Here is a 24,649-nt window from a genome sequence, read left to right as displayed (position 1 = left end):
ATTAAACATACGGACCGTATCCTAAATGTCTGATGGAAGTCCTGCATACTTATCTCTCAGAAGTTTGATATACGGAGGCAAGATAAGGGCACACATTTCACATACGGACCGTATCTCCAACCGTTTGTTGAAGATACTGAAAAGGCATCAATCTAAAGATCAACATGCAGCCCGCTCATTCCATATGGGGCTGCAAGTCGACATGCGGTAGACCTCCCGAAAATCTTAGGCTCGATATGCGGTAGACCTCCCGGAAATCTTAGGCTTGACATGCGAAGGCCAGACCTCTACATGTGAATCGCATGTGCCATCTACGCTCAACAATATAATTCTCATAATTCACAAATTTTAATAAAAGATAAACTTCAAACTTATCATAAAATGAATAACGAAAGATAAACTAAACCTCTTTATACTAACCTAAAAGATTTGAAAAAAAACCTGATTTAGGTCTTGTAATTTCAAGAATAATCAATAATTTAAACGTTGTTTGTACAGATACGACACCTCCATGGATCCCAATGTTCACCAGGGGCCCATCGATAGATCAGTACGTATCTACAGAGTAATCGTAGGTCCGAGCTATTATGGATTTCGCGGACACATATGGGGGCATTGATCCATCCCCGTAGGATGGAAAATGCGTGGTAGCTTTTACAAGACCACCCCCCACATTCCCACATCTTAGAGATACTTTATTGGGACGACATCTATTGTTGCGTCTCTGTTGGTCGGGTATAGCATGATCGGGATGTGGCCACTGGTGAGGCCACGATCACGCTTCAGGATGTGGAGGTCATGTTTGAGATAGGGGGTAGATGGAGCCCCATTATATAATGGGGTTGAGCCTCAGGTTATGACATGGTGGGCGGAGTTGACTAGGCTCACCAGATTCGTGCCTTAGCCTGGTCATATCTCGGGACATAGTTGAATGTCAGTATCTGCCCTGTACGATCACTTGCGTGACGTGACTTTGGCGAAGTCTATTCTAGACGGCTCTGATCAAGAGATTATTGATTGTCGTGCCCCTCTCTATTTGCTGATCATATTCGGGGGCATCATGTTCCCGAACACGTTGGGTTCCCACGTGAGCTTAAAGTATTTGATCTTTTTGGACGATCTGGACCGCTTGGAAGGCTACAGCTGGGGCGGTGCTATTTTGGCGTTCCACTACCGATGTCTATGTCGAGCGTCTATTGACGAGAGTAGTGATATCGGTGGAATTTTTGCCCTCCTCCAGGTAATATATTTAAGTGTGTGTTCCTTTATTCTAAATATACCTCTTGAAATGACGACTAAAAAATCACATTTTTTTTAATATCACTTTCAGTTATGGGTGTGAGATAGGATGCTGTCTTTTTTAGCCCGTACCTAGGCAGCCTGACCTCCATAATTAATTTTATGAATAATTATATCTAATTAAAAATTACTTAATTAATTAATAAATAAAATAATAGTTTATATTAAATATATAATTTATTTAACGAGAAATTATGTTAACTAAGTAATCCTTTATCGGGAAATTAAGTTAACTAAGTAATCCTTTATCGGGAAATTATGTTAACTAAGTAATCCTTTATCGGGAAATTATGTTAACTAACTAATCCTTTATCGGGAAATTATGTTAACTAACTAATCCTTTATCGGGAAATTATGTTAACTAACTAATCCTTTAATTTATCGGGAAATTGTATTAATGATGTTCAATTGCAAATTAAGGATTAACTATTACTATTTAATTATTAAAACTAATTAACAATTGCTAATTAATTATTATTCCAACTACAATTAAAGTAATAACGAACCAATTCAGTTAACATTATTATCGTTTATTACTAACTCGTGTGACATCCTAAATTAATTATTAAAAAAATAATTCGACATATTCGAAATAAAGTTATGCATTAACTAAAAATAACATGCTTAAATCTAAAAATTAAAATATAAAACACTTAAACCTAATGATAACAAGTTTCCAAACAAAACTTCGGGCACTTTACAACCCCTAAAACGACGACCCAAACTTTTAGGTATTCTTGATATATTGAGCCTACATTATTGTTCGCACAAAAAAAAAAACGTGTTCTATATAAAATATTGACGTTCTGAAGTCTTTAGACATGACTAATCTTTGACCAAAGTATGTAAAAAGAGTGAAAATATAGAAGATCAATGAAGACTAAGTGTTGGAAATTTTAGAACACCTCCTTTAACGCAGGAATTATATGCGTTAAAGGATGACCTTTGGCACAGGAAATTGTTGCATTAAAGGACTTAACTGAGCCGTTACAGTTAAGTCCTTTAACTCAGCAATTTCCTGCTTTAAAGGTACTTTTGTAACTTTTTCTTTTGTTGGGGTATTTTGGTTCCTTCCCTTTGTTCTTGGGGCATTTAGGTTCCGGACTCATATATTGTTTTCCTTTTTAATGAACTTTACGGGGCACAAATCAAAATTAGTCCAGACCCTAAAGTACATACCCAACACCGAATGGTAAAAAATGTTTTATTGGAAAATATTTTATGCGAACCAAACACCAGAATATGAACTTCCTTTTCGAAAACATTTTCACTCTTTTTAATCTGCATCATAATTATGCCAACTTCTTAAGTAGAAACTTCTAAAATCTGCTATGTTGCCTAATTAAGTTGTATAATTTGGGGAATAAAGAATGCTTCTTTTTGGTCGAAGTGGGAAAATTTTATTTCAACCAAGTAAATATTTACAAAGCTGCCAGTTCTTTGTACTCTAGAACTGGTCCTCAAAAATAGTCTCTTGCTACACTAAAACAGCAAACAGCAAATAATATAAAGCTAGCTAGGATAACTGTTTAACTGTCCTAATATCTTTTTTCATCTCTATTGTTGAGTGACTCTGAGGTGTAATTGGACCACGATCTCTCGGACTCTAACCATGCGATCTCTCGAACTGTCTTTGAAATCTTTAGTCATTCTGCTCGCTCCAAATATGATATATTGATGCTGAGAATAAGAACTTCAAAATGTTTGCCTTTACTCCATTATTCTTCACCCGTTTAGCCATCCACGCAACCTCTGTATTCTAACTAGTGATTATTTTGTCTTCCCTTACCAATTTTAATAAGGATTTCCATATTTGTTGGGCATATAAACAGTTAAAGAAAAGATGTTCCAATGATTCATTTTCCCCTCCATTACACAGGACACAATTTTTGGAGAAATTGATTCCCCATTTTGCAAGTCTGTCCACAGTTGCTAGTCGCCCATTAATAGCCAGCCAGGTAATAAACTGATGTCTTGGTAAAGGCCCTGACCCTGTGGTAATACTCTTCCATGGCACCTTAGGACAGTGCGGAATAAATGATATGTAAGCCCTTTTTATGCTGAATATCCCTCCTATGCAATAGCTTTGTAACTGTGCTAACTGGGAACCATTGTTCAGCCATTTCCTTGCATCAAACAACTTTCTCACAATCCAACTTGCCTGTTTTGGAGTTGCCATATCAATGGTGTCCCTATTTTTTTTTTTATGTAAAAGGTATGTACCCATTTTATCCATAGGGCCTCCTTCTTTGAAGCTAGGGACCATAGTAACTTCCAGATAGCTGCCTTATTCCATTTATACACATCAATAATATTTAGTCCCCCTTCTGACCTTGGTAAACACACTCTCTCCCAATCAATTAAAGCTTTCTTTGATGCCTTAGCATGCCTGTCCATAGAAAAGTCCTACAAATACTTGTGACCAGTTCAGTGATCTTCTTAGGAAGGAGAAAAACTTGTGCCCAGTAGGTTTGCATTTCAAACAACACACTTTTAATTAACTGCAGTCTCCCACTATATGACAAGAATTTTGTTGTCCAACACTTTACCCTGGCAATCATCTTCTCTACAAGAGGCATACACTGTTGAATACTAAGTTTCTTTGATGAAAGAGGCACTCCCAAAAATCTAAAGGGAATTTCACCCTTTGAGAAGTGCATATCTGCCAGAATTTGATCTTTAAAGCTCTGTTCCACACCAGCCAAATATAATGAACTTTTCTCCAGGTTGGCTTTTAAGCCTGGGACTTGAGAGAAATGCTCAAAATCTTGCATCATCAATTGTATTGACCCCTAATCGGCTCTGCAACATAACAAAATATCATCTGCAAAACAAATATGGACTATTTGTAGCCTCTCGCATCTAAGGTGGTAATTGAAATTTGGAACATGTCTCAACTGTTGTCTTAGTCTTTTTTTTGCTTTGAAAGTAGGAGTAACACCACCATTGATAATCAGAGCATATGGAACAACAGTCACACACTCCATCACTAAATTTAAAAATTGTAGAGGCAAACCAAACTCTATTAATACCATTTTAAGAAATCCCCATTCAACTGGGTCGTATGCATCTGGGAGATACTCCTTGCCTGGAATACCCTTTGACTAGTTCATGAGCTATTATCACATTATCAAGGATGCTCCTCCCTTCTATAAATGTTGACTGTGAAGGCCCTACCAAATAGTCTACCACAAGTTTAAGTCTAGAGGTCAACACCTTAGCAATTAACTTGTAGACTGTTGTACAACAAGCTATTGGCCTGAACTCTTTGACATAAGTTGCATTAGGAACCTTGGGCACCAATGTCACTGTTGTGCAGTTTATACCAGTCAACAGTTTTCCATTTGCAAAAAACTGAAGTACTGCTTCTATGACCTCATCACCAACAGTATTCCAGTGGGTTTTAAAGAATTCCACTGGAAAACCATCAATGCCAGGGGACTTATCATGAGGTAAATTTTTTAATGCTATCTACCTCCTCCTTGGTATATTCCTGAAGTAGCTATCTCTGGTGATCTTGTGTAAGACATGATCCATCCCTTGCAATGTTAATATTGATACAAGGCAGTTCAACAAAATTTGTTCCCAACAACTGCTCAAAGAACTTCACAAATTCAAGTTGGATCTGCTCAGGATCAGTTACCATGACACCAACATCACTATATATAACTCCTACCTTATTCCTGGCTTGCCTTGCTTTCATAAAGGCATGGAAGAACTTTGAATTTGAGTCACCATAGGAAATCCAGGTGGCTCTAGATCTTTGCCTAAGCACTCTCTCCTGCAGATTAGACCAATCTTCTAGTTGAGCTAACAATTGCCTTTCTTTATCAATGAGAGTTTGGTTGAACAGATCAGAATGCGTTTGAGCTTGTGTAAGCCCGAGTTTTTCCTTCATTTCCTCAACCCTTCTGTCCAGTTTTGTTATCTCTCTATTCATCTGAGATGTTTCTTTGCTTTATCAGTTGTAATTTCCTCCATACCCTATACATTGTGTGACCAGTAATCTCCTGATTCCAAGAGCTTTGCACCACCTGCTGAAAAGCCTGTTGATGGAGAAGTTCATTATACAACCTAAATGGTCTAGGCAGGGTATGTTTTGTCACCCCAGTGTTAATCAATATTGGAGAATGATCCGAACACTCAGGAGTGAAGTAGGTTGTAGATAAGCTTGTATATTGTATAAACCACAAATCATTCCCAAAGGCCCAATCTATTAGACTGTAAATTCTCTCTCCAGCATCTCTCTTATTACTCCAGGAATATTGGCAACCTCTTCTAGTAAGCTGCCCCAATGCTAAGTCATCAATACAATTCTGAAAATCCACTATTTCTAGAGTATGTACTGGTGCTCCATTGATTCTGTCATTCACTGATAAGACTATGTTAAAATCTCCTAGGACAAGCCAAGGTTCAATCATAGATGCATTAATCAGTCTTAATTGCCTCCATATTTCCTTCCTTTCTGTAATTATGTTAAACCCATAAACAAATGTCATCTGGCATTTGACTTGAGTTCTTATCTCTTGTACTGAATAATGTATCAGCTGAGGATCCGAGTATAAGATAATCACCCTCACCTTCCGATGCTTCCAACACAACCAAAGTCTACCATTAGGCTGTCACACCCCGATCTTACTAGGGTGTAATGGGCACCCGACCCTTATTTAGGGCCGAGCGAACCCTCGGACTCTTTACCGCATACGTAATCACGCCAAATTTTTTTAAATCAAATAAGATAGAATATATAGCAAAATTTTTCGTAAATATTCTTTCTCGTAGCCTTTAAATCGAACAAATCTATAATTATACAAAATTCACTACATAACACGGACCGACATATCGGGCCGACGAAGCCGACTTACGTACCGACAACCAACACCCACGACGGCGTTCCGCAAAGTCTCTAAACACGGATCCGGAAATCACGACGGACAAACTGCGACTCGGCGGCGCTCCGGGAAAATGGAGCTTGCCATCCCGCCGGAACACCTTCTATAATAACTTTTACCATTCGGGAGTACACGTGGCATGAAACGCGACCCCGAAACGGGGGTCGATACGGAAAATGTGCGAGCATGTAAGGCATGCGCAATACGTAAAACGAACCATAATCGAAACAAACGGGACTAAAAGATAAGTACATTAGTCAAAATGCCGACGCTATTTCTCGTACATGAACCGGACATACCCGTCCCATATATCGGAAGGAGTAGAGAGGGTAAGTAAGTCGGCCGCAGTATTAAAATGTTTATTTTACAATTACAAATCGCGTGTCCGAAGGAGGTACGAAAATACGGAGCGCACCGGTGATGTCACACGTCGACGGAGAGCGAACGTACGAAAGCTCGGACGAGGTCATACATCGGACGAACTATCGAACGTGCCGAACTATGTCGAACATACCCGTAATCGGAGTCGACATACGAGTGTGTCGGACGTATTCGTAATCGAGTCGGACGTACGAAGTATACCGGACGGCATCCGTGAACGAGCCGGACGTACGAGAGATATATCGTACGTATTCGTAATCAAAATCGAAGTATGGAGGCATAATAGGCGAGCCTCATCAAAATCGAGACGATGCAACAGTCGACTTACAAAATCGTCGTCGCAGTGTCCGAGAATATCAAAATGCTTATTTTCTGCACCCACGTATTATGCATAACCGATCATATATCATCATAAGCATATGTCGATAACATCCCGCCCTCCGGTGAGGGACGCGTAACGTAACCCGCCCTCTAGTACGGGACGCGGTGAACGAATGCATCATATGCCATCCTCGGCCACCGTCCCCACATCATCGATCATAATATCATACGCATAAACGCAGCCGGCCCGCTACGAGGGACGCGGTGAACAATGCGAAGGAAGAGCACGATAACGAACCTCGGCCGGGACGCAAGAATGTATACATATACGGGGAACGCACGTGCACGATAACGCATCCGGCCCAGGCGCAATGAACGAGATACATCGAGCCTTGCACGAGCGAGTAGTGAGAAACCCACGCACGTAAATCCGGACTCAATGAATAGGTATATCGACCGACATCGAGGATTCGGAACAAGTTTCGGTCCTTTCGAGTTAGTATCGGAAAGTTGAGAGCATTTTAAAATACGGAAACCCTGCGGACTTTTTAAGCGATCCGAGATCGTACATGAAGAACGTAAGACTTACGAGACACCCGTATCGGACTACTCGTATCGGAGTTTTCATATCGGATTGCTTATACCCGAATACTTAGATTAGAATACTTATGTCAGAACATACATATATCAGAATAGGACGCTTATATCAGAACACTTATGTCGAAATATTTACATCGGAATGCTTTTATCAAAATATTCAAATCGGATCATTCGTACCGAAGCGGTCATATCAGAATAGTCCAACCGAAATACTTATATCTGAGTTTGATTCTTATATCAAATTCGGAACGATAGTCAAAGGTTTCCTTAATTATCTTACGGAAATAAGGCAAATAAAACAATACAATTAAATCTCGGGGATTGTGGCCCACTTCGGGTCAAATGAGGTGGCGTACCCAATTTACGTATTTACATTTCATAATATCACTCGTGATAATTTGAAGATAGTCGGGTCCCATTAGTTCAAGTTCTAGGTGTTTAGACAACTTTTCCAACCATTAGCAACATAATTAATTCAATTCTACTGAAAGAAAAGGGGGCAATTTCGGACGTGGATTCCGAAGAGTAGAGTTGTCCCCAAGGTCCAAATTCAAGCCTAGTATATCTAGGACATGCCAAGAGAAAGAAAGGGTAAGCCTTACATACCTTTTCCGCTTCTCCAAATTCGAATCCCGTTTTCTCCAAAATCTACAAATGGTCATGTTTACCAATTGTGAGTTGTAGCTTCCAAGAGTTCAACTTGAATTCATGTTTGGCTACCGAAATTTCGGCAAACATTTTCTATACATATAGCATCCCGAGATTCTATCTCGCCAACAAATACTCTACAAAAATCCGAGAATGGAACTCGACGCCAACAAATCAACAACAACAACCCAACAACACAAACAATCATTATGAAACACAATATAGCATAACTAGTTTTCTTTCCAACATAGTGTAATAGCTTTCATTCTAACTTCATATTTCCAACTCAATACCCACATTCTCATATTCCTTTACTAATCAAGATCATTCAATACCATTCTAAATCATTTCATATCATTTCCACGAAATATTCACAAGATATACAAAATATACAAACTTCCCGTCAAAGTCATAATTCACCCAAAGCTTCTAATCTTTAGCATACTTATTCATAACATATTTCCATCTTCCAACTTCATCAACAACAACAACAATTTGCACCTTACAATTCCATTCCCACAATTACATAAATTATAATAAAATCACAAGATTTCCTAGAACAACTTGACAACCAAATTTTCATACTAACTTGAACTAGTATCCTTCCATTTACATTACAAGGCCACAACAACACAATTAACATAACAAATAAAATTTGATCATCCTTCTCCATCAACACAATGCCATACGGCCATATGCATATATATGCACCATCATGCAAACTTCCATATTCTCATGAGTTTTATCCTTTTCTCCATACTACAACATAAACAAAACCTTCATAACATATAAAGAACATGAAATTCTTACCTTTCTTCTTCAACTTCTTCACTTGACTAGAATACGGAAACGACGAAACGGATGACTTATCTTCCGAAACAATTATGCCACGTTGTAGAGGATCTTGAATTAGTAGAAATACCACAAGAAAATAATTTTTGGAACAAGTTTTCCTTGGCCTAAATTTCCATGGGTACACGAACCCCATGCTTCTTGCTCTTTTTTTTTTTTTTTTGTTCTCTTGAATAATGAATCCTTTTTTGTCTTACCACATAAGCTTATGTATATATATATATAGTCCCTTTCAATCGTGCGAGTAGCATACGCTCTCTCTCTAGAAATTTCTTATTTTTCTCTAGAAAAGATGACTTATTTTGTCATCCATTTTCATTCTTTTTTCTTTTTCCTTTCCTTTTTTTTGTCACATGGCCAATATGGCCTCTTTGGAATTTTCATGAACCTTAGGTAAAATTCCCATTTTGCCCCTCGACTTTTCTCAATATTACCACTTCGCCCCTAACCTTCCACATTATTTCCATTGGTCATTTTGCAAATTTCTCTTTTACCCTTGCCTTTCCCAATATTTCCATACCACCAATGTTCATAAATAATATTCCTAACAACTCGTACATTAAAATAATTCTTGAAAATGATCTTGCCCTTAACTTGCCACAACTTTCTCAAATTATCCGAATGCACGAAATACGGGATATAACATAGGCACTGCTAGATAGTCAATATAAACTTCCCACTCTGTTCCTAACTTCTTTATTATCTGCTTGGCTTTATGAGACTGCACTTTTGTTTCCAAACATCCTATTAGATTTACTTTATTTCTTAGCAAAAAGCATATTAATTCCTTTTGCTTAAAAGGCTTGTTAAGCCCTCTAATATTCCAAGAGCAGCAGATCATGAAAGGTGGTGTCTTGCAAGACCCCCTTGAGTACTCTTAGTAGTAACTCTGTCTTCATTAATAGTAAGAGTGCTACTTTTGTTCTTTTCCATCAGCTAGTTTATCTCTACATTGACCCCTTTATTTCTAGGTAGATTAGTTACTTGCTATTTCCCTTTAGCTTTAACTTGAGGCGGAACCTGGTCAACCGTCACTTTTCCAGCTGCTGGCACCTCTTGGGATTCAGTTTATACCTCTGTTGCTGCCCGTTCAACCTCACAGTGAGAACCTGGTGATCCCGACTGATCTGCTGAAGTACTCTCTTTCTCCTTAGTCACAATTGCTTGAGCAGATACATTTTGTGTATTATTCCCTTCAACTACTTCCCCTTTTGATATCTATTCGTGTCTCTGCTTCCTCCTAGGAATCTGTGGCCTTTGACCCCCTTTGTTCTTTACAACTTTACATCATGTTACCTGTCTATCAATTTGTAGACACAGTTGACTGACTCGGAAAAGATACCCAAATTGGCAAAATTCTGGATGATTCCTCTGTAATTCAAAATCAGTCACCCAATTTCTCAAAATCACTGTCCTGTTATTGTAAGTATAGGGTGCTTTTTCTAGAACTTCGCATTTATCTTCTTCATTTTCAAAGCAAAAAATAAAATACCCATCGGTGTGTAAGAACACCTGTGGCGTCGTCACAAACTTCCTTACCCCATAAGCAAATTTTAGCATCTCCTTGAACAAGGGATTACCCCCTATGACATATCCAACTAAAGAGTGATTCCATTTCTCTATTTCCGTATCAATCTCCGACACATTTAACTTTGCGACCTTAACCTCTTCTTTAAGAATAAGAGGATAGTAATTGAGCTTCATACCTTGGTGAAACGATATGTTTTCTCTCAGAACATCGACCATAGATGGTTTCGCTTTCTCTGGCAGGCGTTCCTTCTCTGCTTCTATATCCTTCACTCCGCTAGAGTTTGCTGAATAAGTGATCCTTCGAATCGTGGCAATCTCTCGTGTTGAAGCCTCTGCTCCAGGAGCTGACGACGGATGTTGAATCACTGTAGGAGCACTTCCCCTTCCCACAAACCACTGCCCAATCTAAATCGGGGCTAGGGTTTGGGGAATGCCAGATTGCGGGGTCACAATCCTCAAGTGCGTATCATTTAGTGGTGGAGGTGGTGGTTCGGGTAGTTCTAGAATCACTTCTGGGTTCTCTTCTGGTGGGATCTCTTTTGGTGGGTTCTCTTTAGGTGGTGGTGGTAGTGGTTTTCTCTAGCGGGCCATGGGTATGCTTTGGCATACGTAGTTAACCCTAGCGTAACATATGCCGAGAGCGTTTACATAACGTGCGCCGATTACCAATGCTTCTTGCTTCCTCTAAAATGCAAGGACAACCAATATAAGGACTTTTTTAACCATCCCATTTATAAAATATAAATATTATCATTGTTATGAAATTTCAGCCCATATTTATTTTTTCTAAATGCTATGTAATGTTTTCCCTATTATTTGTTATATTCTCTTTAATTCTGTATTTTCATGTTCTGATCGCTTTGATATGTATTACTTGAGTCGAGGGTCTTTAAGAAATAGTCTCTCTGCCCAGTGATAGACCTAGGATTTTCACCAAGGGGGTTCAATATATAAGAAAATAAATGCGCAGATAAACAAACAAAATAAAGTTTGATTAATTAAAATATCCTATTACAATTGTATCCTATGAGTTTTCATTTTTTGAAACCTATTCATAATACTCTCATCAGAATCAGTATTAAATATTCTTTTTTCTGCATAAGGCACTATATAACTGCTCATGAAGTCATCATCCATTCGATTTCGCAATTCACTCTTGATCAACTTCATTGCCGAAAAAGCTCTTTCAATTGTAGCAGTGGCGACCGGCAGGAGCAACACAAATTTTACAAGGCCAAACACAAGGGGATAATTTAAATGCTTCTTTGTTTTAACTAGCTCTTCAGTAAGATTACCGAGTCCTTTTAGGTTGGAGAACCTTCCATCAACATCACGGACATCAACAATATAAGTCTCGAGCTCATTCTTAAGAGTAACCATTATATTTTCACCAAAATCATCAGGATATAATTCAGCCATTCTCAATATTTTCTTGATGTCAAAACTAGAAAATAAGTCAACTGGATTCAAGCAAGCAACTCCAATAATCAAATCCGTTCGCACCTCGTTAAAACGTTCATTGAGTGCTTGAAGTTGCCAGTAATCTTACAAAATATGTCAACACGATAGTGATGTGAGAAAGTATAATCAGCAACTCTACGTCGAGATCTTCCAAAATTAACATAGAACTCATCAAAATTAGGTATCAAAATATCATACTTGACACAAAATGCAGACAGATTCTCGATAAGTGGATCCCATCCTTCATCTCTTAGATCTTGCAATCGTTTTTTCACCACTTGAACAAGTAACATAGCATTTGCAATATCTTGTTCTTTCTTCTGTAGTGATTCATTAAGTTCATTTGTGATCGCCAAAATATCTATCATTAAGTGCAATATGAAAGCAATCTCAAATGTTTGACAAATCCTATTGCCTTAGCTCTATCTTCACATTCGGAATCAACAACAATAGTATCAAGAACATCAGTTAGAAGCAAACATACTAACGAAGTTTTTAAAAGATTTGTAGTGTGAACCCCAACGAGTATTGGCAGCCTTAGCAAGACCAAGTTCTTGATTCAAGCCCTTACCAGTTGCAACCTCGACCATATCTAGTGCCTCTTGAACTTTTTCTGCTTGAGATTCTCGAAGTTCATCCATGCGTTTAAAAGAACCTCTTACTGCATTTAAGACATTAGAAACCGACAATACGAGTTCTTCAACTTGAAGACATTTTTTAGATACCTCGACAAGAGTCAACTGAAGTTGATGAGAAAAACAATGAATCGCATGAGCTGATCTACTTTCTTGTTGAATCAAAGTTTTATGGCCACTTAGAAGCCCTTGCATATTGCTTGCTCCATCATAGCATTGTCCATGTATATGAGATAAACTCAAAGAATGTTGAGCAAGGCAGTTAACAATTGCTTCTTTTAAACATAAAGCACTAGTATCACGAACATGAACGATCCCAATAAACCACTCCACCACAGATCCCCATCTATCAACATATCGCAAAACAATTGCCATTTTCTCCTTACATGACACATCACAAGATTCATCAACTAGCAACGAGAAATAGTTGCCATTTAGATCCTCCATAGTAACTTTAATTGTTTCAAGCTTACATGAAGTGATAATATCTTTTTGAATTTTGTGAGAAGTCAATTGATCATTTCTCGGAGCCATTTTCAACACAAGATCACCAATTTTATCACACCGCTTGGCATACCATGAAAGAATTTCAAGAAATTTATCCTTGTTTAATGATGATTCATCTTCGTGATGTCCACGAAATGCCAATCCTTGATTCAAAAAGAGTCTCACCACCTCAATTGAAGCCTTTGAACGAATTCTGTGCTCAAGCTTAGTTTTATTATCCGGGTTTACAAACACAACTTGAATTGACTGTTCTTGTCGCATTAGATCTTCACACTTTTTCTTTGCCTGGTTGTGATCACTGTTCAACTCACCAACGTGCGTATCTAATCTTTTCTTTTTGTGCCAACTCTTGAATCCTATACTTGAAAATGCTTCGCCTCCACCTTGATGAATGCTTTCATCTTGAAATAAATAACAACACAAACAATGAGTAGCATCTTCTATCACACTATACTCCAACCAATCATGATATTTTTTATACCATTTAAGATTAAAACGACGTTTATACCCATAAGAATCTGTTTGAGGAACATAGGAAGTTGAGGTTGATGAGGACGTCTCTGGATATATGCTCGTCTTATCTCATCAAGTTCATCTGGAAGATAGTCCAGAATGTGTATTCTTTTCTTTGGATCTGCCGATAAAGAATCTAAATCTACTCTTTGCTTTTGTTTTTTAGCGGAATGATGATTTTCTTCTAATTGGTTCAAGTTTTCCTCCACCTGAGGAGCATTTGTAGCAGATGAACTTGATTGTGGCAACTTGGATGATACAAGAGAGAAAAATCTCTTCATTGAATTTTGAACCTGAATTACCACATCAAAATTCTAATTAGAACAAAAGTTAAAAACAGAAAGGTAAATTTTTTAACAAAGGAAATCCTTTATTCACATTATAAGTGCTGCTCTTGACTTAATAAATTTGCTATTGTTCTCTTTTCCAAAATGCAGTAATTTTATTTTTGTTGGCATTCCCTTAATATATATTTAAAGGGAACGAACTGTTCCAATAGTTAGAGAATTCTAAAATTAAAATTTAGTAAAAAAAATCACTCATGTAAATCTCTTTGACCATGTTTACAAGTGTCGCTGTAGATACCCAAAATCAATTGTAATTTTCTTCAATTTTAAATGGTCAGTTTTTTTTTTAATTGAAGAAATAACAACCACCATAATCTTGTATATATGAAAGAACAAAGAGTAGAGAGCAAAGAACAAACCTGATCGATGACTTTGTTTTGACGGCGAGAGATTCTTCTTCGACTGAGATTTCATGGTGCTGAGAGAGACTAGAAACGTGAGGGCAATAGCAGTAACGCAGGGTTTGGGAATTGGGGATTTTAGATTGGGTCCCTTTCTTATTTATTTAAGTTAAGAAACTGTACAGAGGGTTTTATTTAAGTTCTATTATTTAAAAGAAGAAAAATAAGTTGGGGATAGCTTTTAAAGTTACTTTTTGTCTTCAGTGGTTAAATGCTTAAAAGAAAAAGAAAGCTCATTTGTTGTAGGCTGGGTTCGAACTTGGAATCCGTTCAAAAGTTTGAACCCACTGTGCCACTGGGCTATGCGTTCAAAATTTAGTATTTACCTAGATATTTTCGAAGACAGATTAAATATACATATATATACAATGAAAATTTTTGACGAAGTGGGTTAATATGAATCCACTTGACACCATGTAGATCTGCCCCTGTCTCTACCTACACGAGATAAGGCTAAGGTTTGTGTTACTCTACCCTCCTCGGATCCCACCTGTGTGATTACACTGGGTATGTTGTTGTTGTGAAATGATGTCCACGGAAATTCTTACGCATAATAATAATTTATGGATGGAAAACTTGACTGAAGTCCTTAGTCTCCACTTGAAAAGATAAGAAAATGAGAGGTATATCTTCCAAAGGCATATAGATGATTATTATCAGTAGCCTGACAATCTGATAAATATTTGTCCAAATATGGTTGTTTTTGCCTCTTTATCTGCTCTCACATACCTTGTTTTTCTTCTTATGATAATCCCCTTTGTGATTTCACTGTCCTTCATTTTGATAGTTTTAATCCCAATGATCCAAATTTAACATATGAGATGGATGCCCATTAAGAAAATGGTGTAATTTACCTCACCAAAGAACACGAGACAGGCCTAGCCATAGGCCGAGCGACATATTCCAAGACACTGTATCTTTGGGACAAGGCTACTCGGAATGTCACAGATTTCACTAGGCACTTCTCCTTTAGCATCAATTCACAGGGCATAACATATGGTTATGGTCTTGGCCTTCTTCCTTGCCACGTAACTCTCCCTCGCACGTGCCGTCGCTAGAGAGAAACTTGGTCTTTTTTTAAACAAATTTATACGCTCAGGGTCTACATTGAAATTTTTTTTTCACTTTTTTTCGGAAAATATTTTCACTTTATTTGAAAAACAACGTTTGGCCATGGAAATTTCAAATACAATTTGAAGTTGTATTTGGAATTTGAAAAACACCAAAAAACTAGTTTTCACCTTCAATACATTCAAACAACCAAATACTCTTTGCAAAAACTATAACCAAACACAACTCCATCTTCAACTCCAACTCCAAAATACCAAATAAAGTGAAAAATATTTGATTTTCATGGCCAAACACCTACTTAGATTAAACAAACATTGTTAGAATTATTAGAATGATCTATATCACTAACTATGTAGTGAACAAATGTATAAAAGTTATACTACTAGTCGTATCCTCACCATTACTATATAACTTTACCCTCATCCCTAACGGCTGCCCACTGTGGCATTGCCATGTCAATTAATGAGTTCACATAGGACCTCGTCAACATGCCATCTAATACTGCGGACCAGACCTAAAATTTGACCCGGCCCACCCTAATTTCGCTCTAAACATTAATAAAAAATCATAAAATCACCACTTCTTCTCCACCAAAACCACCCTCTCTTTGCCGCTAAAATTTGGGTTATCAAAGGAGTGTCTTGTTGCAAGCTCAATGATTTAGTTCCAGACCTGTTACAAGCAACGAGCAGCCCCATAATTTTTTTAAAATCGCTGCTTCGATTGCTCGAAGAACGAGCTACGGAGGTTCGGAAAATTTCACTAAAACATTCAAAACAGGTAGTATATTCAGTAAGAAGCTTAAACAATCAATACTAATGATGTCAATAACAATCAATTGGAAACTCAAGTAAATGGATTCGATTCTCAACTTCAGATTCACGCAGCACACCCAAATCGAAATTAACACAATAGTTCAGTGACAATTCTTTTAATTCGAAAATCAATTTCCCAAACACCACATAGCTGAATTCGAGATATTCAACATCACCAATAATAAAAACATCACTAAGAGTAATAATAATAGTAATGGTGGTGGTAGCAGTGGTCGTTGTGCTAATTCTTCAGCTTTTGTGTTCTTTTTGGTGTCCTTTGTTAATTTGTCTTGCTTCAATTACCGAGATTTATTGTAGGCTTTTACTTCCACCAAGTGTACATAAAACACTTTGCAACGAAGACAATGAGGGTTCTTGGTCAATTTGGGTTTACTATGGTGACTCCTTTTAACCTTAAACCTATCGACGAGGTAAGCTAATCCCTATTTATTATTGATTTCTCACTTTCCCTTTCGACGAGAATTGAAACAATGAAACTTGAACATATTCAGTTGTGATGCTCGAACAAGAACCAACATAGTGACCCGATTTCTTTGTGTTTCTTAATACTGGTTCAATGATTGTTTTTCGAACGTTTTTTGTGGGGTTTTGGAGAGATGGATTTTGGGCATGGTGTTTCAATAAAGGAAGGAGTTGAAGAACGTTGGAGAGATGGGTTTTGGGTTCATTTTAGCTGGTAGTTGGTTGGGTCAAATTTTGGGTTGGGTCCGTAGTATTAGGTAGCATGTTGACTAGGTCCTACTTGGACTCATTAATTGACATGGCAACGCCACAGTGGGCAGCCGTTAGGGATGAGGGTAAATTTATATAGTAGTTTATTAACAATGAGGATACGAGCTAGTAGAATAACTTACTAGTGATAAATATAAGGGACGAGGGTAAATTTATATAGTAATTTATTAACAGTGAGGATACGAGCTAGTAGAATAACTTACTAGTCATAAATATAAAGCTTTTCTCAAAGTACAGGGTAAATTTGACCCTTTTCCCTTTTTATAATCTCGTTCACTTTTGAAGAAGTCATTTTAGCGATTATATCCATAGAGAAGATATCGAAGCTCTGATACCAAATGTTGCAAGAGTGAAAATGTGAAGAAATCTAGCTAAGGACTGAGCTAAGCTAAAACTATGCTAAAGGAAGCTAAGGTATAATTTCACTAATAAATTCTGAAATAGTTACAACAACATAATATATAATAAAGAACTCATGCTAACTAATGGTCCAAAAGTAACTATTACTCCCTCCGTCCTAATTTAAGTGTCTTACTTTCCTTTTTAGTCTATCCCAAAAACAGTGTCTTTTCTATATTTAGTAAGTTGACAATTCAAACATCCGACATGACAAGTTTATAACCACAATATTCAAAGGACATTTTAGTACATTAAATACATTTTTAATTAGGACTAGAAGACTTAAAAGTCTCTCTTTTATCTCTTAAATTTCGTGTCTAGTCAAGCTGAGACGCTTAAATTGGACGGAGGAAGTAGAATAAGAATTGAGTAAGATGCATAATTTAAGAACTAAACTTAAGGAAAGTGAGTGTAATTAATAAAACTTGCGTCCTCCTTCGCAAGATCAAGTTCCCAGTGTAGTGCACCCAGTACAACCACCTGAAGCATTACCTCATTTCGCATATAGGTCCCAAATTCATATTGCATCATAACTCTATTCGAATTCGGTTCTATTGGATTTTCAGCAATAATTAATCATTTTGTCTTATTCGTTGATTTAGTTCCCTCTTTATTTGATTTAATCGTTAGATGGAATCGAATGATGAAGTTGGAGAAATTGACCGATTAGAGAGGGGTTTATTAATAGACCGTATCTCATACGAAGAAGAAGCAGTTATATATACGGCGTCGTTTAAAGAGACAGAAGATAATTTCGTCAAATATCAAACAGCTAGATGGGTATTATATTCACTGTTGCTAATATTGGCTTGGGGAATAGGACTAATCATGTTGATTTATTTGCCTCTAAGGAGATACATTTTACGTAAAGATATACGCTCCAGGAAACTTTATGTCACTCACAATGCCATTGTCTACAAAGTAAGAGTAACTCCTTTTCCCCCAAATATTCATGTAGTATCAAATTGATGTGTGCATGTTGTTGTATGAAAACATGTTTTTTTTTATGGAGAGAATTTCATAATGAGCTATAGTTTAGAGCATAATTACGGAACGTGGCTACAGTTTGTGTATTTACGAAAAGTAGCTATAGTTGCTGTATCAGGTGGATATCAGCTGTCTAAGAAAGAGCCGTATCTGGTGGATATTAGGCAGGTATCCGGTATTAGTTCAAATGAGTCGGGTATCAGCGCATACTATATCAGGCGAAAGAGTTGTATCAATGCATATTGTTACGAGTGTGTATTTGCTGTGAAACCCAAAATGTAGCTACGTTTTGTAATTTTTGAAACTATAGCTATGTATCGTAAATACAGTCTAAATGTTTGTCAAGTCGCATAATTTTCCTTTTTATACTCTGTGGAATTTGTAAAAGCTAAGTTTCAATGGTAGACGTAAAAAATCAGTGATGCTTCTGATATGATTTTCTCATTCCACACTTGCACTCTTCAAGTTATGTGATCTTGGTCAGTTTGATAAATTAGACTGATATTGTGCTATTATGTGCGGTTGCAAATGTGACCTTTACTTGAATTGCATATAAGATTTCTGAACGTGTGTCAAGCCTTTGCTTAGTGTTAGCGTTTCTGGTATAGGTAACAAGACCAGTTCCATTTCCATGTTTTGGGGATTTGAAGAAGGAGAAATATATTCTATTGCCATCAGTTGCTGACATTGTAGTTGAACAAGGTAAATGTGATTCTCTACTCCACCTAAAAGAACTGCAAAAAGAGAAAAACAATCTTTTAGTTGTGACATGCAATACTGTTTAGTATTGAATTTACAATCTTTTACTTAATCTCTTATGGTGGTGATAAAAAATTAAGGATCAGAAGTACAAGTAACTGACCAAAATAAAGTGATTCTCTTTTCAAAAAAAGAAAGAATAACGGGAAGCGAGTACAAACAAGAAGGGCAGGGCAGGTCCTCTTTGGTTTAAGCTTCACCATAATCTTTTTCCATGATTCTGTCAACCAGCACTTCACCGGGTGCATGTAAAACGCCACTGCTCGGAGGCATTTCTTTGTAGATGACTTCTTTTGGATTACTATATCAAAAGTTTGCAAAGCCAGATAATAAGCACTTGCAGAAGTCTACTTCTATGGTTCCTTTCAGTTGTTAGGCTTGGTACAATATCAACATTTGAGACTTCTGAATTGATGTAATTGTCAGGTTACCTACAGTCCTTGTGTGGGGTCTATTCGATAAGAATTGAAAATGTTGGGGTGAGAAGGTCTCCTAGTGATGATCTGCAAATCCAAGGAATTGCAGATGCTCTTGATTTCAGGAAGGTATGCTTTACCTCTAGTTATTAACATATTGTTAAGATTATTTTCTCTTAGAGAGATACTAATAATTCCTCCTTAAGTGAGCTTACTATAGTTTTAAATATCATGACATGAATCTAAGATATGCTGACTTGTTAATCAACGATACATTTTCTAGGCTGTTCTAACACGTCTAGCAAATCTTAGAAGTAAAGCCTTCTCTAGACAAGCTTCAGCTGTTGATGATAGTTCAAATTTGAGAATCGGTGATTCCCGTGCAGCTTCGGTATGTTGTGACTAGATCAAGTCTTTTGTATTCGTGATATTCCTTGGTCACTTTTATGCATGTTCACTAGCAAATGCCATCCTTGTAAGCAAAGACTCCCTCCCTTAAGTTTCAGTTTCTATCTACTAATTTTTGTGATTGGCAGATGTCCCGATCGAGATCCATCAGGCATGATCCAGTATCTCATTCTGGAGACCTTGCAGTATTACAGAAGCTGGAAGAAGTTGGAAGTTCTGTGAAGGTAAAAAAAATAAAAAAAAATATGACTTCCCCTCAACTTGAGTATGTCTTCTACTATCTATTAATGTATAAGATTTTCTTCAGAGGGTTCAAAATCTGATTGAAGAACACCACCTTCAAACATCAGAAAATGCGGCTTAAGGTAAGTGTTCAGGAAGTCATATACTTCAGAGCCAACTGTGTTCATTATTTTCAATAGTTATATCACTTTGTTTTAGTTGCACAGGCATATTTGTTCCTTTCAGATGCTTGGCAAAATGAGTTAGGATGTTTCTCTGCAAAAGCTGCAATTTCAGTCGCTTCTCATCATATGGGGTTTGTTTCCTCATTTCATATCAAGTTTTGGTTGTTAAACGTGGCTTTTCTGGAACGAGAATTAGGTTGCCCTGTTAATAGTCTGTAGTCAACATTGGTAGTGGTCGCTCTAGTCAACATTGGTAGTGGTCTTACTCATTCCATTGACTGTCTCATCTAGAGTTTTGATAAATCTTTGCAGTATCTATTGTGGAAATATCTGCTGCAATAAATTTTATCTCTTTCATATTTCAATGCTTATCTTGTTATTGCTGTAAAGTTGTTCGTTGAGGTAAACCTATTTGGTTGTATTACTCTTGCTGATCTAGAGTTCTGCTTTTCCTAAACGTCCCTCTTGCTTTGGGCCACATAAGATATATCTTTCTTTCTATCTCCTTCTTCCTTTCTTTCTTTCTATTTTTTTGTTTTCTTCCCACCTCCCACACCCCCAACACCCCCCCCCCCCCCCAAAAAAAAAAAAAAAAAGCTAACTTATTGATGAAGAGTACCTTCCCTTGTGAAGACCATTTAGTAACAGACATTCTAATCAGTTCTCACATCATGAATCTGTTTCAGAAATTCTAAGGATTTTGATGTCGCATCTCTAGTTAGCCTTGGTGCTTGTCGGTATTCCGGCATTATATCAACAGTTGTGAACTACTCGGTGAAAAAAACAAAACAGTGAACTACCCTAGAATCCGTCCAATTGTTTGTGCATCAAGGTAATCCACTACTTTCAAAGCTTTAACAATCCTATTCCAACATGCTTGGTCCTCCAGCTACGTCCAATCACAGGTACTAATGATGCTGGTTGTCTGCTTTCCCACACTAGTCTTGATGAGATAATGTTATCACCAATACTCTTTGCTTCTACAACGTTATCCTAAGTCTTCGTTCTACAGTGCTTCTTACTCCGTTCCTATCTTTATCCCATAATAAAATAATTTATATCATGTTTTGCCAAAATTCTCTAGCTTTTTCTACTGTCCACCTCTTTTCTGCAGGCAGCTGTATTAGCTCTCCTCCTTTCAAAGTAAATCCATTAATTCTATTGAATTCCCCCTCGACAAGCCTATATTCAAGCTATCTATTCTAGTCCGACTCTCTTGGACTAGGTTCTTTACCCTTATCCACCCATTCAGATGCAAGAACATTTTCCTATCTTGCACCATACCAGGCGCCGATGTGGTAGGACTTAATTCTTTACTCACACTTGTCCCTTGCTCATACTCCCTCTTACCCAGGTGGTGTGTGATGGAATCCATTGCTCATTTTTCGTCACACCGGGTTAGTCTTGTGGTTGCTGTGAAGAAAAAAAAAAAATCTGAATTAGGATTGCTTCTTCAGCTTAGAAATACCAGTATACAAGCAGCAAAATGCCAAAGTCCCTCCAAGTCACTGCTGAAACTTCTAGTAATCATTCTTTTGAGAACAGCTCCAGAGGAAGATTGTTAACGTAAAACTCAACCACTCTTTCCCTGACATGTAATCCCATCTGCATAGAAGACCAAAGAGGGAGACAGAGGGGAACTATTTTCAGGAGTTGCGGAAGTTACTTCCTGATGAAAGGTAACAACAGCAATAAATGTGGGCAATAGTTGCGGAGCATTTTGCTTCTGCTAGAAGATGTCGTGTTTTGGTACGTAATCTGCTTTAAGTGTCGTCTCAATCTAGCATAATAGAGACAGGCTGAACAGGAAACTGTTTCCTTCGTTCCCCCGTACAGGAAATAACGTATTTGCAATGAGAATACATCAAATAACCTTTACTCATTGCAGGTCCGCTCTCAATCTTTTAGCTTCTCCTGGTCCATAGGATTCCATGTACAAGGTATTAGGATTGAATGCCTTAAAAACATCTTTTGATGGCCCAACTACTGCCTTCCCAAGTTAAATTAGTTTGTCTGAAATTCTCTTGGTCAATGTCCGTACGGACTCATTAATCAATTCTATCAGAACGACTAACAAGCTTCTTCCATATATATTGCTTTTGGATGTATGTCTTTCCTTTAATTGAAAATCTTTGTTTTGTTGTTGAGATTGATATTTTCATCATCATCTGGAAAGGCAGAGTATTGTCATAAGTGCTAAGAGGAATAGAGGAAGTTTTACTTCATGCAATTGCTCATCTATCTCTTGCTCTCTTAGCCCTGACAATTAGCTTTTAGGCACATCTGTTGTATGATCAACTTTACAAGTTGAGTATGAGGCAAACCATGCTAAAAATAAGGCTCACGTACAAAAGTAAGGACTTGACGCACTACTAAAGGATGAGGGTGTCTAGCAACTAGCAAGTCCATAATTGCCATGCTAATTACAAAGTTTCCCCTACATCAGAAGTATAAATTTTGTATACATCTGAATTTAACATAAGAAATGTGATGCTTTTTTCTCTTCAAAATATTTTATTCCTTTCTAGCCAAGACTATTCATATGCTGCATGGAGGAATTGTCTTCCATATCTGCCCGTCATTTATCTATTTTCTGCTGCAACTGTTTAACAACTGCTTTAAGTTCTGTTGCATCACTCATTAAACTCAACATATTCAGAAAGAGTTCCCATATTTTCCAGGTCTTGGTGCCGTCGATAATTAGATAGCTAGTTGATTCAGAGGATTTTTCACAGAGAAAGCAAAATGTTACTACATGCTTGCTGGCTGACGATGACAAAATGTCTTCCCTGTTTCTACTAACACCAGTGATTCTATCTTTTGTAGTAGTAAGTTGACTTCTTCAATTTCCAATTCATCCCAAACGCCTACTAAAATGTCTGCTGAATTGAAAATGCTATCCAGAATCAGTGACAATCAGCAACCAAACAAACTTTATTACTTCTAAGAAAACAGCTATGCAAGATCTTATATTACCCAATCGTCCAGCCACTTATCACCACACAAATTTATTTATCCACTTTGCATTGAGCACTTTCAATTTGATGCTATTGTGGAAAAACCCTCAGTGGCTTCTAATTTGTTTCTTTTGCAACAACACCATTTGTTTATTTTAACTAGTCTAATTTTAATTCATCTAAAAATTTGGCTGATTTGGGATTGATCCACGAGACGCCTTATCGAAATAAAAAAAAAAGGAGTGGGGAAGTTTCATCAAAAATATATATCCCAACACAACACTTCACACTTATATAACCTCGTACCCCCGCATAGCCAATCCCCTCCTTTCAACAGTATTTATGCATCGTTGTAGTCCAATATTTTTACACCCTTATTAATAATGTATCAGTCTTGTATAAAAGTATACATCAATGTATGAAAGTACATTATATGTCACTAGCTACATAGATGAACTTTTATGTGATTTTCAGTTGTATTTCCCATTCAAAATCAGTCCCAATATCAACTGAATGACTTCAAATTATGTAGACAAACTTCTTAGACTATTTCCAACAAGTGTAAACTACATCGAAATTTCCCACGAAAATCATATTTGAAATTTAAACTCTCTTTTCCAGGCTTGTTCAACAATGGCAAGTTACATTTCTTATATGATTTTCACCACCTAAAATCTTACAAAATCATACTCTAACCATGACTTGAGCTTCAAACACAACAAAAAAAAAAAAAGGAGTTTGTCAACTAACAATCAAGAGACATTTAGGTCGAAGAAGAAAAATAGGGGGAAGACCTATCTTTCAAATTTTATACGATATGGGCCAATTTGGGTAGTTATTGACAAATATGGCCCATTTTCGGTAACAAGCTCGAGCTTGGTGGCTGCGAGTGTAAAAATCTCAACCAAAAATATACTTGTTTTAGTTGATACTTTGATGTGTTCTATATAGCTATAATTAGTTTTGTTTGATCATTAAACATATTATAAGAAATCAAAATTTGATAGGATTTGGGTGGGTTGGGCTATGACATATTGCTTAGTCCATCTCAGCATAAGTAACTATTGACCTACTCATTTATTAATTTTGTTCATTTTGAACGCTTAAATTTAGATCAAACTTTTACATCTGTCACCAAGCAGCATCAATTCTTTTCAATTTTAGTGATCGTCACTTTCTTCCGCAAGTCATGTTTGTCAATATGCTTAACAGGCATTTGTTGTAAAGTTTGATTCTTAGCTTCCTTTAATCTCGTTTCTTGTCTTTCTAATAGTGTGCCATAGCCCATCT

General features: G+C 37.1%; 2 protein-coding genes across 13 annotated transcripts; one reads left to right on the top strand and one right to left on the bottom strand.

The window, feature by feature from the left end:
- Nucleotides 1-10,280: 10,280 nt before the first annotated feature.
- On the bottom strand, nt 10,281-13,920 carry LOC132038477 (uncharacterized). The gene is made up of 5 exons (XM_059429141.1): nt 13,635-13,920; nt 12,502-13,527; nt 12,027-12,345; nt 11,572-11,967; nt 10,281-10,905 (listed from the first exon to the last, which is right to left on the bottom strand). Exons 1-5 carry the CDS (start codon nt 13,918-13,920, stop codon nt 10,281-10,283), a joined length of 2,652 nt encoding a protein of 883 aa, XP_059285124.1.
- A 3,892-nt stretch (nt 13,921-17,812) lies between these two features.
- LOC132037221 (uncharacterized) lies at nt 17,813-23,382 on the top strand. Of its 12 annotated transcripts, none has more exons than XR_009409805.1 (8): nt 17,813-18,346; nt 19,021-19,114; nt 19,598-19,716; nt 19,871-19,978; nt 20,124-20,219; nt 20,292-20,360; nt 20,464-20,533; nt 23,084-23,382. XR_009409805.1 is itself a non-coding variant. In XM_059427711.1 (7 exons), exons 1-6 carry the CDS (start codon nt 18,056-18,058, stop codon nt 20,316-20,318), a joined length of 735 nt encoding a protein of 244 aa, XP_059283694.1. In that variant the 5' UTR covers nt 17,813-18,055; the 3' UTR covers nt 20,319-20,360; nt 23,084-23,382. The 12 variants fall into 12 exon arrangements, 8 of the variants coding, with proteins under 8 accessions (XP_059283694.1, XP_059283693.1, XP_059283691.1 ...); XR_009409804.1 differs by having other exon boundaries at nt 17,814-18,346; nt 20,303-20,360; XR_009409803.1 differs by having other exon boundaries at nt 17,814-18,346; nt 20,303-20,360; nt 20,445-20,533.
- Nucleotides 23,383-24,649: the final 1,267 nt, after the last annotated feature.

The sequence above is a fragment of the Lycium ferocissimum genome, chromosome 11, assembly GCF_029784015.1.
Source record: "Lycium ferocissimum isolate CSIRO_LF1 chromosome 11, AGI_CSIRO_Lferr_CH_V1, whole genome shotgun sequence".
NCBI lineage: Eukaryota > Viridiplantae > Streptophyta > Magnoliopsida > Solanales > Solanaceae > Lycium > Lycium ferocissimum.
The sequence above is the reverse complement of the archived record's forward strand: the minus strand, read 5'-3'. Positions and strand labels throughout refer to the sequence as shown.